Source organism: Mus caroli, chromosome 7 (assembly GCF_900094665.2).
Source record: "Mus caroli chromosome 7, CAROLI_EIJ_v1.1, whole genome shotgun sequence".
NCBI lineage: Eukaryota > Metazoa > Chordata > Mammalia > Rodentia > Muridae > Mus > Mus caroli.
Window position 1 is genome coordinate 13,290,684 of NC_034576.1, and position 17,839 is coordinate 13,308,522.

The window sequence follows — 17,839 nt, forward strand, 5'->3', positions numbered from 1 at the left end:
CTGGGATTAGATCTTCTTTGAAGGTCTGATAGAGGAGTTCTAAAAGTTTTTATCAGAAAACACTTGGATCTGATAAAGTTTTTTATCACAGTGATAAGATATAAAGTTAACATACAAACATTAATAGACTATCTAAAAATGACAAATTGAGAAAAAAAATCAGAGAAATAAGTCTGTCATGGAGTTTTGGTTTTGGTGGTGGATAATTAAGTGAATTGAGGTGATATTGAAAGTGTAAATTTAATGTGAAGCTTCACAGCTTCTTTTGAATACAAATTCTAACTATATATAAATTCTTTAAGATGTATAGGATTTGAGTATTGTTAGGTTTATTATATTTTATTTAATCATTTGCAGTTTCTTTATAACAAACTTAATTTTTTTTAGATTTTCATAATAACTTCTTTTAAAATGTAAAAAAAAAATGTGGGAAAAGAGAAACACCAGTGGGTGTGCATACTCACACAGTCACATTGAAATCACTGTGAGGTTTACTCAAAAATCTGAAAACAGATTTCCATGTGACTTAGTATTACAACATTAAGTATATACTGAAACTACTAAGGTGTATACTACCATATAGCTAGGTGTATATTACTATGTACTTAGGTGTATACTACTACATACTTAGATGTTTGCTACTATATACTTAGAAGTATATTACAACACTGAAGTGCACACTACTATGTACTTAGATATATAATACTACATCCTTAGGTATATGCTATTGTGTAGTTAGGTATATATTCCTACATACTTAGGTATATACTGCTAACAGGTAGTTGAACATCTGTCCTCATTAAAATCTACTCAGAATAGCTAGGAAACAGTTTCAGCCTGTGTGCTAATCAACTGAAAAACAAATAATGAAGTTGTGATGTGTGTACATAATGAAATTTTATTCAGCTATAAAAATAAAATTATGAGCTTCTTAGGAAAGATTGAACTGGAAAATATACTTAATAAGGTAACCCAGGCACAGATAGACAAACAGTATTTGTTTTCTGTCATATGAGTATCCTAGAGAAATTCTTATTGTGTTTAATTTGAAGTACATATAAAGGACAGAAAACTAAAAAGAAGACATTACAAGGAGAAGAAGAAAAAGGCAACTTAAGAAAAGAGACATTCAGGAACACTTATAATGTGGAAGTGGAAGGGATGAATATGAGAATGAGGTGACATATACAAAGATGTCATGGTAAGATGAAGGATATAATTAATAAAAACAAGAATACATGAAAATACCTTATAGAAACTCATTAATATATTAGTTTGAAAGCTCATTAATGTATTAGTCAATGCACATTGCCTAAGTAGAAAATACTGCTTGTATAAGTCATAGGATGTTAAATGAAAATTTCAAGCTGGGCGGTGGTGGCACATGCCTTTAATCCCAGCACTTGGGGGGAAGAGGCAGGCAGATTTCTGAGTTCAAAGCCAGCCTGTTCTACAAAGTGAGTTCTAGGACAGCCAGGGCTATATTGAGAAACCCTGTCTCAAAAAACAACAACAACAAAAACAAACAAACAAACAAAAAAGAAAATTTCATTGTTAGTGTTGGGAAACTTACCTTGAAGTTGTTGCCTGGAAAATGCCTGAGGATCCAAATAGTACAGGCAATTTTCACTGTTGTCGGTTGCCCAGAAAAAGTAGTTGGTAAGACCCTATTGCTGGGACATCCTTATGTGCTTGTCATGGGACATGAAGGAAGAATGCTGGGAGTCAGCTGCACTGTGCCTTCCTGCTGAATAGCCCTCACAGTGTCAGGCAGCAATGTTATTAGGAGATTGTATTCAACAATTACTCAGCTGTGGATACTGTGATCTATACTTCAATCAGCCTTGCAAGATATGCTTACTGGTCAATAATGGCTATTGTGTTATGAGGCAAATAGAGTTGTTTTGATTGATATTGAGAAGAGCTCACAGATAGTCTAGTCATTATGGTTAAATGTCCATTTTGGGGAGGAAATAGATCATGGAGTTTAAGCCATCATTGTTATTCTGCTAAACAGACATGATGTGAACATCAAATTGTCTTCCAAATAGCCATGAACTTTTTTGTTGTTGTTGTTTATATATCTCTACTCTCAGCTTGATCAATAGATGCTTCTTATAATGGACAGTGGTAATTTCAGAAGTTCAAAACTAGCCAAAGTGCTGAGAATAAGTGTCCTTTCAGTACTCAACATACATGAGAAATCTATAGCCTGGAGTATAGACTTAGGAAACATCAAGCAAGAAGGTATGAGTATAATGTAAGACCCTAAATATAGGGTAGAATGATGTGAAATATTGTCTTTTAGAAATGGCATGGCCATAGCACTCTTGAACTCATAGTAGCTTTGATTACTGTTCAATATCTCAAAAAAAAAATCTGGGTGTGTAATATTCTATCAAAGAGAAATGAGGTGCTTCCAAACCCCTACCCATTTCTTGAAGATTTATAGGCAGTTAACACTAGCTAGGTGAGGGCGCATTAGAGTATCCTCCATGCTGCAGCTAGTGGATATTAGTGGTTGCTGGTGGAGGTAGATTTTTTTTTTTCAGGATAGTGACTCCTGGTAAATTACCCATGTTCCAGCAAATGACTCCTTGTCTTTGCTCCAGTAAGCAGTAGGAACTCACTGCATCAAACACACACACACATGAAGAAAAGGAATATGAAAGTAGAAAGGACAGTTATTTGGGAAAAGAAATAGTATCAGCAAGAATGGGGAAAAGGCAAGAAAGATATGTGGGTTATTATTGTTAGCAAATACCTGTAGTACTAATAAAACTCTTTATTATATATAATCAATATATTTCCATAAAAATTTAAATAATAACAAAGCATAAAGAATCCTCCTGTCTACCTCTGAAAATATTTTTGAGACAAATAAGATATTAGAATTTACAATATTTAGAATGATGCATTTGTGGAGAAAGAGGAACACTCCTCCATTGTTGGTGGGATTGCAAGCTTGTACAACCACTCTGGAAATCAGTCTGGCGGTTTCTCAGAAAATTGGACATGGTACTACCGGAGGATCCCGCAATACTTCTTCTGGGCATGTATCCAGAAGATGTTCCAACTAGTAAGAAAGAAACATGCTCCACTATGTTCATAGCAGCCTTATTTATAATAGCCAGAAGCTGGAAAGAACCCAGATGCCCCTCAACAGAGGAATACAAAAATGAGGATACAAAAAATGTGGTACATTTACATAATGGAGTACTAGTCAGCTATTAAAAAGAATGAATTTATGAAATTCCTAGGCAAATGGTTGGACCTGGAGGGCATTATCCTGAGTGAGGTAACCCAATCACAAAAGAACTCAAATTATATGTACACACTGATAAGTGGATATTAGTCCAGAAACTTAGAATACCCAAGATATAAGTTACAATTTGCAAAATACATGAAACTGAAGAAGAACGAAGACCAAAGTGTGGTCACTTTGCCCCTTCTTAGAATTGGGAACAAAACACCCATGGAAGGAGTTATAGAGACAAAGTTTGGAGCTGACACAAAAGGATGGACCATCTGGAGACTGCCATATCCAGGGATCCATCCCATAATCAGCCTCCAAACGCTGACACCATTGCATACACTAGCAATATTTTGCTGATAGGACCCTGATATAGCTGTCTCTAGTGAGACTATGCTGGGGCCTAGCAAACACATAAGTGGATGCTCACAGTCAGCTATTGAATGGATCACAGGGCCCCCAATGGAGGAGCTAGAGAAAATACCCAAGGAGCTAAAGGGATCTGCAACCCTATAGGTGGACCAACATTATGAACTAACCAGTACCCTGGAGCTCTTGACTATAGCTGCATATGTATCAAAAGATGGCCTAGTCGGCCATCACTGGAAAGAGAGGCCCATTGGACTTGCAAACTTTATATGCCCCAGTACAGGGGAACGCCAGGGCCAAAAAGTGGGAGTGGGGAAGTAGGGGAGTGGGGAGGAGGGTATGGGGGACTTTTGGGATAGCATTGGAAATGTAAATGAGGAAAATACCTAATTAAAAAAATAAAAAATAAAGGGAAGTACAAAAACAGGAAATTAACAACAACAACAATAATAATAATAAAATGAAAAAAAGTAAAATAATAAAAAGAATGATGCATTTGAATAAAATGGTCAGGCTAATATATAAGATTATAAGAAGTCATTACAAAACGACTAAGAAAATCCATAAATGAGAAGCATGATAAGAAGAAAACAGAATTTGTTATTTTTCTGTTGCTGTGATAAGACAACATGAACAAAGGCAATTTAAAGAGGAGAGAGCTTGTTTCTGTCAGGCAGAAGTACAGGAATGGAAAGCTCAGATTTCATTTCCCTAAACTACAAGCAGAAAACAGAGAGAGTAAGCTGGAAATGGCTTAAGAGTTTTATCTCTCAAAGCCCACCTTGAATGGAATACATCCTCCAAACAGGCTGTGACTTATGAACATTCTGAAAAGGTGCCACTGACTGGGAAACAAGTGTTTAAAAATGGGAGCCTAGGTGCACCATTTCTTATTCAAATTATGATTGATGTCAGTATTGACATTAGGTTTGGAAAGACTAGATAGTACTAATGGTGGTGAAATACTATGTCATGGGGCAAGCTGTGGCTGTGCCCTGTTCTGTGGTGGTATGTGAGAAGAGAAAGACTTCACAATCAGGTTTGAAATAGTGATGAGCCTTGGGCCCACAGACTGGTTGTATGTAGAGACACAAAATGGAGCCTACAGAAGATACTAAACGGCTAGAGATGTAGGCCGTTTACGTAACACTCATGAACTTGTGGGTTTGAGCCCCAGCACCAATTAAATAGAATATACAGTAGGTGTTTTTAGTCTTAGATCTTGAGAGGTAGCAGAAGAAGGAACAATGCTTCAAGGACATCCCTCGGTATATAGAGAGTTCAAGGGCAACCTAAGTTATATCTCACTTTGTCCTCATAAAAATAAGTCTCTGAGACATGGGACTGGGGAGACCCTATGGTGGTAACTCTATCTGAGACTCTTAACAGTATATGATATGGAGCCTGAAGTGCCACCTCCTGTACCCAGGTAGAACTCCCAGTGGAGAGATGAGGACAGCAACCCAGCCACAAAATCTTTGGCCCCAAATGTGTCCTACATACAAAATGTACATGGACAAAGATGGTGAAGAGACTGAGAGAATGGACAATTAATGACTGCCAAAAAATGACATACACACCATGGGCAAGAAACAATCCTTGACAGTATTTTTGATAGTCTGATATGCTTGCAGACAAGAGCCTACAAAAACTGTACTCTGAGAGGCTCCACCAAACAGATAACTAAAACAGATGTAGAATTCCACAGCCAAACATTAGATAGAGATCTGGGAGTCTTCTGGAAGAGTTGAGGAAAGCATTGATGAACCCAAAGAGGATAACTCCATAGAAAGACCAACAGAGTCATCTAACCTGAAACTTTGGGCACTCTCAAACTAAACCACCAACCAAAAACCGATCACGAGCTAGACATAGGACACCTGCACATATGAAGCATATGCGCAGCTTGATATTCAAGCAGATCTTCCAACAACTTCAACTGGGGCTATCCCTGAATCTGTCTCCTGTCTGTGGATCCCATTCCCCTACTTGAGCTGACTTGTCGTTCCTCATTGGTAGAGAATGCACAAAGTCCTGCAGAGAATTGATTTGTCATGGTGTGGAGATACTCTGGGGGGGGGGCACCTACCACTTCTCAGAGGAGAGGGGAATGGAGAAAGGAGCTGTGAGAGGGGGACATTGAGAGGAGAGAGGTGCTGGATATTGGGATATAACATGAATAAATAAATTATTTAATGAAATAAATGTCTCTGAGTTTTCCCCATCTCCTATATTTCATAGGTTACTCACCATTTCCTTTCAGGAATCGTTCAAAATAAATTCCTAGTGACTCTAGATTCTTCACAAGGTTTGTGTTACCCCAGAAAAAATAACCAGACACTAGAACATCTCTGGGATTTCTGATGAGATAGATCACCTTAAATGAAAAAAAAATGTAAATGAAGGTCAATAGTTATCCCTCACTTGGTAGAGAACTTGCGAACCCCACAGCCCTCATCCACATTTTGGTCTTCCTTCTTCTTAGGCTTCATATGGTCTGTGAATTGAATCTTGGGTATTCTGAACTTTCTGGCTAATATCCACTTATCAGTGAGTACATATCATGTTTGTTCTTTGTTTACTGAGTCACCTCACTCAGAATGATATTCTCAAGTTCCATCCATTTGCCTGTGAATTTCATGAAGTCATTGTTTTTAATAAATGAATAGTAGTACATGTACCACATTTTCTGTGTCCATTCCTCTGTTGAGGGACATCTGGGTTGCCTCTAGCTTCTATGTATCATAAAAATGGCTGTTATGAACATAGTAGAGTATGTGTCCTTATTACATGTTGGAGCATCTTCTGCTTATATGCCCAGGAATGGTTCAGTTGGGTCCTCAGGTAGTACTAGGCTCAGTTATCTGAGGACCCACCAAACTGGTTTTCAGAGAGTTTGTACCAGCTTGCAATCCCACCAGCAATGGAAAAGTGTGCCTCTGTTGATTTCTTTTTTCCACTGGTTTGTTTTAGCTCCTTTGTCAAATATCAAGTGACATTTTGCAGGTATGACAAATTGTAGGTCAAAGGTTTTGTGGCTATCCCTATCCCTCCAGTAGAAGTCTTGTCTGGTTAAGGAGATGTTTTGTTCAGGCTCCTTATCAGCAATTATTAGGGGGATTAATTATGGTCACCTTTGTAGAATCTTGGGTGTTTTCATTCACTACATTTTTACCTTACCCTAGAAATGCCTCTAAATTTCAGTTGACTCTCCCTGTACTTTTTCCCTCCATCTTCTGAACCACAAGATCCCTTCTGTTCCCATCCACACCAGCATTATAGATTCGATTTCCCCTTCCTAGGGAGATTCATATGTCCCCATGAAGCCCTCTTTGTTATTTATCCTCTCTGGATCTGTGCATTCTAGAATGATTGCCCTTTATATTACTGCTAATATCGACATATAAGTGAGTACACATCTTGTGTGTTTTTATGTTTCTGTGTTATCTAACTCAGACTGACCAGCTCCAGTTTCATCCATTTGCCTGCCTATTTAACAATGTTGTTTATTTTGACAGCTGTGTAAAATTTGATTAATTATATGTAAACCATGTTTTCTTTTATCCATTATTAGGTTGAGTTCCAGTTTCTACCTATTACAAATAAATCAGATATAAATGTAGTTGAGCAAGTTTCCTTACAGAAGGATGGATGTCCTTTGGGTATGTACAGCTGGGCAAAAAAAAAAAGTAATTTTTAAAATTAAATTTATTAATATTTTACACTTCCTTATCCTGAGGTTTTTGTTATTCCAAATTTAAATTTCAGAATTGCTCTTTCAAACACTGAAAAATTGAGTTGGAATTTTGATGGAGATGGCATTGAATCTGTAGATTGCTTTTGTCAAAATGGCCATTTTTACTATATTAATCCTCCTAATTCATGAGCATAGGAGATCTTTCCATGTTCTGAGGTCATCTTCCATTTCTTTCTTCAGAGACTGGAAGTTCTTGTCATACAGATCTTTCACTTGTTTGGTTAGCATCACACCAGGGTTCTTTATGTTTTTTTGTGACTACTCTGAAGGGTATCATTTTCCTAATTTATTTCTTAGCTTGTTTATTCTTTGAGTACAGGAAGACCACTGATTTGTTTGAATTAATTTTATATCTGGCCGCTTTGCTAAAGTTATTTATCAGCTGTAGGAGTTCACTCGTGGAGGTTTTGGGGCCACTTAACTATACAATCATATCATCTGCAAATAGTGATATTTTGAATTTTTCCTCTCCAATTTCCTTTGACCTCCTTTTGTTGTCTAATTGCTCTAGCTAGAACTTCAGGTGTTATATTGAATATACAGGGAGAGAGAGGGCAGCTTTGTCTAGTGTCTGATTTTAGTGGGATTGCTTGAAGTTTCTCTCCAATTAGTTTGATGTTGGCTACTGGTTTGCTATATTTTGCTTTGTTTAGGTGTGTGCCTTGAATTTCTGATTGTTCCAAGACTTTTAAAATGAATGGATGCTGACATTTGTCAAATGCTTTTTTGGCTTCTAATTAAATGAGTATTCTTAATAACTTTAATAAGGAACTTTATACACTGTACCAACTATTCTACAAATCTCTTTAGGCTTCACTTTCCCTAGCCAAAAGCTTACCAAATCCAGAAAAAAGGGGCATATATAAAATTGGTCACAAATTCATGGTGATATTTTAAAGAAAGATTATCCTGTTTGTCTTTGTAGTTTGAACATAATCTTTTTATAGATTCTATGGTCGCAAGACTTACAAAATACTTTCTTACGAACTAGGAGCTATGATCGACCAGAACCTTGATATCTCTGATTTCTTCTCGTGATTCTCTTTCAGTTCCGTGGGAGATCTCTGTGGGCTACTGATCTCCATAGGCAGCTAGGCACAGGATGACACTGTGTGTATAACTGACCTTTGAACACTGCTGGCTGATCAGATTGTTTCCCCTATGAGCAATTGTGTCTTATGTAATTCACCCACAGTGCTTGGTGTATGTTATTATTAAGATTGACTCATTGACTTTGATGACTATAATATAGTAATATCCACTATACACTAGACTTTGAACTTTGGTCTATATATATAGTTCTTGGATGCTCCAGCGTGATATTTCACTTTATTTCTTAAAGCTGCCCAGGATTGCTGTTTGATAGTCCAGATCATGGTATTTTAATGTAGTCTGAGGTAGGAAAAAATCATCATCACCTAGTGTATGAGAATCCCACCTTCACATTTCTGCAAGACCTCCAGGCCCTGTCAGGGTAAAATAAGTTCAAAGAGTGTTTGTTTGGTCAAGGAAAATCTCAACCACTGGACACTGACCTTGGCTTTGGAACTGAAGAAAGACTTGGCGAAGAGATGGATGGGAAGATGGAAGGATATGAGTCGTGGTCCTTCCTTACTGGTTAATACAGTATATCCACTTTTAGTCTCTATCCAGGGTGAGCGTTCCCAATTAGGCACAGATTGGATCCACTTGGGATCTCCCTTGGTCTGAATTAAGCAGACAATCTCAATCAGCCAGTTCGTTCCTGAATGGAAAGGAAAAGTGACTGTCACTCATTTCAAAAGTACTTATGAAAAAAGTCTCAAGTAGAATATATGCCCATATAATTTCCAGTATTATCCATTATCAAGCACACAGATTTGTTGTGTTCACATGTCCACATTGTGTAAGTACAAAGTATATTCACTCACAATATTCTCAAGCCTTCATTTTGCAAAAGTGAGACCCTATACTCAGTATACACCAACCTGATAATGAAATATCTCCTCCAGGCCTGGGTCACCATCATTCTCCATTCTGGTGGAATGAATTTTACTATCCCAGATATTTCACAGTAATTTAATCTGCCCTATGAGACTACCTCCTTTAATTTAATTTACAGTCATTGAGATGAACCCAAGCTACAGTGTATGACTGAGAACTTCTTTTTAAGGTGAATAAATTCCCTTGCCCATATTTATCACACTCACTTGAATTTGTGTTTATGTGCTCATTTNTCAGTGGATGTTTCTCTAGCTTCCCTCTCTGAGTTATTCTCTGGTGTTTTGTTTTGTTTTCTTCCTGTATTCACACTGCATTTGGATTTTGTGTGTCATCTTGCTTTTGATGCCAGCAGCCTAGTACTTAACCAGTGGTCAGTGCTTTTTCCACTCAGCAAACATCATTTCCCTAAACCACCATTTTCAGTATCCATATCCTGGACAAGACCCATGGTAAGTCTAGCTGGAATTGCCCTATCTTGCACATAAATTCACATACACACCTTTATCTCTTGATGTAATTTCTTCTGTTTATTCTCATCACTCCCCATTTTCTATCTCATCCCCATAGAGGGAGATTCTGCAGATTCTGTCTCAGTATCCATTATCATTGTTCTGGTGCATAGATGATCACCTCAGCCCACATAGTTCAGAGGTCTTTCTTTGAGTGGAATATACACAAATTTCCATGCCCACAAATTATTTCACACATTGATATATAGGACACTCTACTTATCACCCAAAATTAATAAGGATCAAACCTTATCCTCCCATATACAATTCATAATCCTTCTTACTGATGTTCCTTACCTGACTTGGGGTAAGTCAATATGATCAAGTCTTCATCTTTTACCACAAATTTATTACGGACATCTTCCACAATTTCTTTTTGAACCCACATATCAGGAAGAGGTATTCCTTCAAACCAACTATAGTCTGGCATCATGAATAGCTCCTTGTAGGTGCTGTTAGGGTTCCAGCCCTGACCACCAGTTCAGCATATTGCAAATACTGTGAGAGGTAATATTTATAGTGAAGTTAAAAAATCATTAACTTTCTCTAGTTTGTTGTGAAACTAGCTACTGATAGGAATAAGTAAATATTATAATCCACAGTCAACGGTTACTATATTGAGAAATTTTAAAGTTGTACAAAAAACATTCTGCAGCATTTGTGAGCCCGAGTTCATGACCACAAATCAGAAACTCGGTAAGAAGTAATAGGATATAGAAATGCATGATACTTTAAAATGTCTTCTAATACAATTTAGCTTTCAGAATGATTTTAAATGTGCAGAATAATGAGAGATATCATACAAAAACTTTCCATGGCAATTATTTTTTAAATGAGAATTTCATAGTGCATTATTTGCCCTTCTTCTTAACCTCAAAGCCCGCCCTCCTCCTCCTTTCCCGTATTTATGGTCTCTTCTTTAATATTTGTTGCTATTTGTATATGCTCACATCTATATTCAACCTATTGAGTCCATTCATTTTGGCTTGTATATGTTATATCCTGGGACAGACAGTTGAAATTGGAAAATTATATGGGATTTCCTCTACAGACACAGCTTATTCTCCTTCTCTTAGCAGTAATTGATATGATGTATTTCTTCTAGGATAAAACCACATAGAATTTCCCCTGGCCTCTTTCTTATACCTACTAGTGCCATTATGCTGATTTGTTTAGGTAACTATATTATTAAGAGTTCATGTGTCTATTTTCACAGTTTTGTTTAATAGAGACATATTCTATCAACAGTAATATTGGGCCTCTGGGAGATTTCTGTACCATCTTCTGGGATTATTTCCCTTTGTCTTAGGTTGAAAGGATTTATTACAGATGTATCAGTTGGAGTTGGGCACCTTCCTGTTTATTATTACCTATACTTTGGTAATTGTGTATCTTTGCCAGAGTACCCAAATTTACAAAAAGAAGTATCTTTGACAATGGGTGAGAACTGATTTTTTCGCACTGCAGGAGGACGGCCACTAGGCACAGCTGGAGCCATTGCCACCACCGCACCTGGGCGCACACCGCACCTGGGCGCACAGGGACATGCACACGCAGGCGCACCTGCACCTGGGCGCAGGTGGTGGTGGCTCATCGGTTGGCGAGCACTTGGAAGAGGATGCGCCCAGCTCCGATGACCTGGAGCAGTTCGCCAAGCAGTTCAAGCAACGGCGCATCAAGCTGGGCTTCACCCAGTCCGAAGTGGGACTGGCGCTGGGCACCCTCTATAGTAACGTGTTCTCGCAGACCACCATCTGCCGTTTCGAGGCCCTGCAGCTGAGCTTCAAGAACATGTGCAAGCTCAAGCCGGTGCTCAACAAGTGGCTGGAGGAGACCAACTCGTCCAGTGGCAGCCCCACCAACCTGGACAAGATCGCGGCGCAGGGCCGCAAGCGCAAGAAGCGCACGTCCATCGAGGTGGGTGTCAAAGGCGCGCTGGAGAGCCACTTTCTCAAGTGTCTCAAGCCATCTGCGCAGGAGATCACCGGCCTGGCCGACAGCCTGCAACTGGAGAAGGAGGTGGTGCTTGTCTGGTTCTGCAACCAGCGGCAGAAGGAGAAGCGCATGATCCCTGGGGCCGGTGCGGGCCACCCGCCCATGAACGACGTTTATGCGCCTGAGGAGCTGGGGCCTGGCGGGGCAGCGCGTCGCCACCTTCTGCGCCGCCGGCCGCGCTGCACCACCACCACCACACACTGCCCGGCTCTGTGCATTGACCCTGCGGGCTGGGTTTCCCGCCGGCACAGCGGTGCCTCCCGCGCGCAGTCAACGCGCGCGGCCTGGACTCTTTTTGTTGTTTATTCGGTTTTGCTTTGGATTTTACAAAAAGGAAAAAGAAAAGAAAAGAAAAAAAAAAAAAGCTTAGAAACTTTTACACAAAACCAAACACCCGGGACCGACCCCTCTCTCTGGGAGCGGCGAAAGGTGGCCAATAGGCTGTGTCGCCAGAGTCCCAGGAGAGAGCAGGGGAAGATCCAGAATGCGCCAACTCACTCTGGGCGCCCTGTGCCCACTGCCTGCTCCCTATCCCCATCCCCTCGAGGACCCCGCTCCTGCCCCTGGGCTGTTTCGGGCGGATCCCCGCAGCGGCCTCCCCATAGCGAAAGGTAATGCAGTGCGGGGTTAGGGATTCCCCGGAAGAATGGAGGAAGAGAGGAGAGTCCCCAGCAGCTCTCCCGGGCGCGGACTCCCTGTAGCCTGCAGGTCACGGGTGGGCGCTGTCACTTTATTCTTTCCGCACACCACCCCCTCACCTTTTCTCCGGGCTTTTTTTTTTTTTTTTACGGTTTTTATTTATTTGTGGAACCTCTTGGCTCCTGGGGTCCTTCTAACTCCGCCCGCGCCCTTAATTTAATTCGCTGTATACTGTATTTATCTGGGCCCCAGAGGAAAGGCCACGAGAGCCGCATCTGTGTATAAAAGCAGGAAATAGCCAAAGCTTTAATCTAACCGAATTTATTTTCCCTTTCTATTCCCCTCTCCTCCTTCAAGAACGCAAAACAAACAAACAAACAAACAAACAAACAAAAACTAACAAAAAATTCTTTTGAGTGTTCCTTTTTCCTTTCGTTTTACCCGAGCCCTCGGCTTGGTTCCTGGCCTAGCAGAGAGGGTCTGCGCTCCCACGCACACCCGGGTGGCAAGGGGCATCTCCACCCGCAAGACCGAGCACGCATCGCGGGCCACTGCTTCCCTGCCTGGCCTTGCCCCTCCTGGCCTTAACGAACGAAACTTGGAAAAGTTGGAACTATTTTTTAACTAGCTGTAGAAATAAACCGTTCCCCCCAAGAACCTTGTGCCTGTTTCCCTACTGCTTCCTCCTGCTCTCTTTCTGGCCCCCGCGGGATGCTGGATGCTGGGGGAACCCTGGGGAGAAATTCTCCAAATTTGGGGTGAGGTGGGAACCATGTAAATATGTGAGATATGTACACACTGGCAGCGGGGGGGAGGAGGGGAAGAAAAACTTTGTGCTTGGTTTTTATTTTTTGGTTTTCTGGGTTGTTCTCCCTCCCCATCCTAAAGGGTTTGTATGCCCGACTAAACCGAAAAAAAAAATATTTTAATATGGTTTCCTAATTTCTGACCCATCTCTATTTATTTTCTGGATTGTTTGGAGCTTCCCCCTTCACCATTTCTTCATCTGTTTGTTAAGGTTTCAGCTTAAATTTTGTTTTTATTTTTTATTATTTTCAGAACAATGTTTTGGTCCATTCTCTTTGTATCTTTATTGCAAAAAATAATAATAATATAGACTGGGAAGTTCTCTTTATATTTATGTTATAGTAAATATTTTATAACTCACATAAAAAAAGAACTGATTTTTTTCTGTAGGTATAAAAACAGGTATTTAGAAAACAGCTGGAAATTACACTAGTTTAGGGAACTGTTGGTAGTGAGACTCATGGGGTTTTTGCCTTTTCCATCCCCAGGTGGTTGACTATGTTCACAGTACCAGGCATGGCTTCCCTATTTTGAGTGGGTCTTTGATTCTCTCAAGATAAAAGGGGCCATTGTGCCCCTGTGGATGTCTTGCCAGTCAATTCATTCTTGTGGCTGACAGGCTTCATGCCTGCCCAGTTTGAGTGATTGTTCCTCTCTCTTGGTAGATTGGGTAATATCTTTATTTTTTCCAGAACCAACGATAACTCAATCTCTGGTCACAATTACTAGAATTCAACTCTTGTAAGCCATATTAAATCTAAATCCTCCAGTGTTGAATCCCCGTGGATTTGCCATCTAATCCGGAAGATGCTAGTAGCTATATCTTGTCCTGTCACTATCACCATCCAAATGTGTGTAACTCTTTACTCCTTCCTAACTCTCTTCCTCCATCCAACCCAAAGTACTGCCTCCTTGCTCAGTGATTGGACCCTTTATTACTCAGTGATTGGCAGCTTTATTACTCAGAGGAAGGTTCACAAGAAGTCACCTGACTATGTGACTCATTCCTTGCTCAAGGCATCCCCTCTGGGAAAGCAGATTTAATATTAAAATACATTCAGCATCAGGGCCATCCAAAACACTTCCCTCCTTTTGTTCTAAGAAAAAACAAAACTTTTCTCTGAAATATATATTGAGCACAACTATTACCATTTTGTAATTTATAAGGTAAAGATAGACCTAACACCCAGTCCATCATTTTTGTCAATGAGATAGTACACTGTCATTTATTCTAACTAAAAGAAACTTATAATTTTCTCTAGCTCCATCATTGGGGACCCTGTGATCCATCGAAAACATGACTGTGAGCATCCACTTCTGTATTTGCCAGGCACTGGCATAGCCTCACAGGAAACAGCTATATCAGGGTCCTGTCAGCAAAATCTTGTTGGCATATATCCTATAGGAGAAATAAAAATATGAACTAATCAGTACAGCCAGAGCTTGTGTCTCTATCTGCATATGTAGCAGAGGATGGCTTAGTTGGCCATCAGTGGGAGGAGAGGCCCTTGGTCTTGTGAAGTTTCTAGGCCCCAGTATAGGGGAATGCCAGGGCCAGGAAGTGGGAGTGGATGGGTTGTGGAGCAGGATGAGGGGGGAGGGTATAGGGGATTTTCAGAGAGGAAACTAGGAAAGGGGATAGCATTTGAAATGTAAATGAAGAAAATAGCTAATAAAAAATAAATATTAAAAAAAAGTCTAAGGTCAAGTAAATAACAGAAAACAAATGACAGTTAGGATGCTAGAAAAAGAAAATTCAATTTATGCTGGTGAGAATACAAAGAATAGTCTTTTAAATAACCATGCATATTTAGAGTTTGATGAAAACATTTTGCATTAAATTATTGTTTCTTTGTTAAGAATAAAGAATCCATTCTTGTATCCCTGATCTCTCAGGGAATAGTCCACACAGGATAATGTGAGAGTCACAGAAACAACAGAGCTTCTTGGACAAGGTCACTTCGGGAGTTCATCTTCAGCCAGAGGGCAGATCTGAGTACTAGACCTCTGTGCACCTTCCCTGCAAGAGGAGAGTTTACCTGCACAGATTGCTCTGACTACTGGGACTCAAGAGAGAGCTGGACTCCCAGGAGTACTGATAGAGGCTAACAGAATCACAGGAGGAATAAGCTCCAGCCAGAGACAACTAGAACATATAACACCAGAGATTGCCAGATGGCAAAAGGCAAACATAATAATTTCACTAACAGAAACTCAGACAACTCTCCCGCCACAGCGAGTCCTGGATACCCCAACACACCCGAAAAGCAAGATTCAGATATAAAATCATATCTCACGATGCCGGTAGAGGTTGGTAAGAAGGGCATTAAAAAAACCACTTAAAGAAAAACAGGAGAACACTGCTAAACAAGTAGAATTACTAAAGAGGAAACAAAAGTCCCTTAAAGAATCACAACCAAACAGGTAGAAGTCCTTAAAGAGGAAACAGAAAAATCCCTTAAAGAGTTTCAGGAAAACATAACCAAACACATGATGGAATTGAACAAAACCACCCAGGATCTAAAATTGGAAGTAGAAACAATAAAGAAAACCCAAAGGGAGACAACTGTGGAGATAGGAATTCTAGGAAAGAAATCAGGAGCCATAGATGTGAGTGAGATCAGCAACAAAATACAATAGATAGGAGACAGAATCTCAGGTGCAGAAGATTCCATAGAAAACATGGACACAACATTCAAAGAAAATGCAAAAAGATCCTAACTCAAAACATCCAGGAAATCCAGGACACTATAAGAAGAGCAAACCTAAGGATAATAGGTATAGATGAGAATGAAGATTTTCAACTTAAAGGGCCATTAAATATATTCAAAAAATTATAGAAGAAAACTTCCTTGACCTAAAGAGAGAGATGCCCATACACATACAGGAAGCATACAGAACTCCAAATAGACTGGACCAGAAAAAAAATTCCTCCTGACACATAATAATCAGAACAACAAATACACTAAATAAAGATAGAATATTAGAAGCAGTAAGAAAAAAAAAAGGGCAAGTCACATATAAAGACAAACCTATTAGAATTCCACCAGACTTCTTACCAGAGACTATGAAAACCAGAATATCATGGCCAGATATTATACAGACCCTAAAATAACACAAATGCCAGCCCAGGCTAATATACTCAGCAAAACTCTCACTACCATAGATAGAAAAACCAAAGTATTCCATGACAAAACCAAATTCACACAATATCTTTCCATGAATCCAACCCTTCAAAAGATAATAAAGAGAAAACTACAACACAAGGATAGAAATTACGTCCTAGAAAAAACAAGAAATTAATCCTTCCAGAAACCTAAAAGAAGATAGCTGCAAGAACAGAATCCCAACTCTAACAACAAAAATCACAGGAGGCAACAATTACTTTTCCTTAATATCTCTTAATATCAATAGACTCAATTTTCCAATAAAAAGACATAGACTAAATATACATAAACAGCACCCAGTATGTAGCTGCATAAAGGAAACACACCTCAGAGACAAAGACAGACAATACCTCAGAATAAAAGGCTGGAAAACAGTTTTCTATGCAAATGGTCCTAAGAAACAAGCTGGAGTAGAAATCCTAATATCAAATAAAATCGACTTCCAACCCTAAAATTATCAAAAAAGACAAGGTGGGGCACTTCATACTCATCAAAGTTAAAATCTTCCGAGATGAACTATCAGTTCTGGATATATATGCTCCAAACGCAAGGGCATCCACATTCATTAATGAAACTACAGTAAAGCTCAAAGCACACACTGCACAATAATAGTGGGAGACTTCAACTCCCCATTGTCATCAATGGACAGACCCTGGAAACAGAAATTAGAGACAAGTGAAACTAACAGAAGTTATGAAACAAATTGGTTTAACAGATAACTACAGAACATTTTATCCTAAAACAAAAGGATATACCTTCTTCTCATTGTTCCTTCTCCAAAATTGACCATGTAATTTGTCACAAGACAGGCCTTAACAGATATAAAAATATTGAAATCATCCCATGAATTCTATCATATCACCAGGGCCTGAGTCTGATCTTCAATAACAACATAAATAATAGAAATCCCACATACACGTGGAAGCTGAACAACACTCTACTCAATGAAAAAAATTGGTCAAAGAAGAAATAAAGAAATTAAAGACTTTTTAGAGTTTAATGAAAATGAAGCCACAACATACCCAAACTTATGGGATACAATGAAAGCAGTCCTAAAAAGAAAATTCATATCTCTGAGTACCACCAAAAAGAAACTAGAGAGAACGTACACTAGCAGATTCATAGCACACCTAAAAGCTATAGAACAAAATGAAGCAAATTAACCCAAGAGGTGTAGACGGCAGGAAACCAAACTAAGGGCTGAAATCAACCAAGTGGAAACAAAAAGGACAGAATCCTTATTAACAAAATCAGAAATGAAAAATGGAGACATAACAACAGAACCTGAGCAAATCCAAAACATCAACAGATCTTATTACAAAAGGCTATACTCAAAAAAAAAAAAAAAAAAAAAAAAAAA

General features: G+C 39.3%; 1 protein-coding gene and 1 pseudogene across 1 annotated transcript in view; one reads left to right on the forward strand and one right to left on the reverse strand.

Moving 5' to 3' along the window:
• Positions 1–10,345, reverse strand: part of LOC110297377 (bile salt sulfotransferase 1-like) — a 23,598-nt gene extending 13,253 nt beyond the window's left edge. Inside the window, exons 1-3 of the mRNA XM_021166130.2 lie at positions 10,169–10,345; positions 8,915–9,123; positions 5,873–5,999 (exon numbers count right to left, since the gene is read on the reverse strand). Of these exons, the coding sequence (XP_021021789.1) occupies positions 5,873–5,999; positions 8,915–9,123; positions 10,169–10,304 (472 nt within the window). The 5' untranslated portion in view covers positions 10,305–10,345. The remainder of the gene's footprint in view (positions 1–5,872; positions 6,000–8,914; positions 9,124–10,168) is intronic.
• Positions 10,346–10,545: 200 nt separating this feature from the next.
• On the forward strand, positions 10,546–12,087 carry LOC110297381 (annotated as a pseudogene).
• Positions 12,088–17,839: the final 5,752 nt, after the last annotated feature.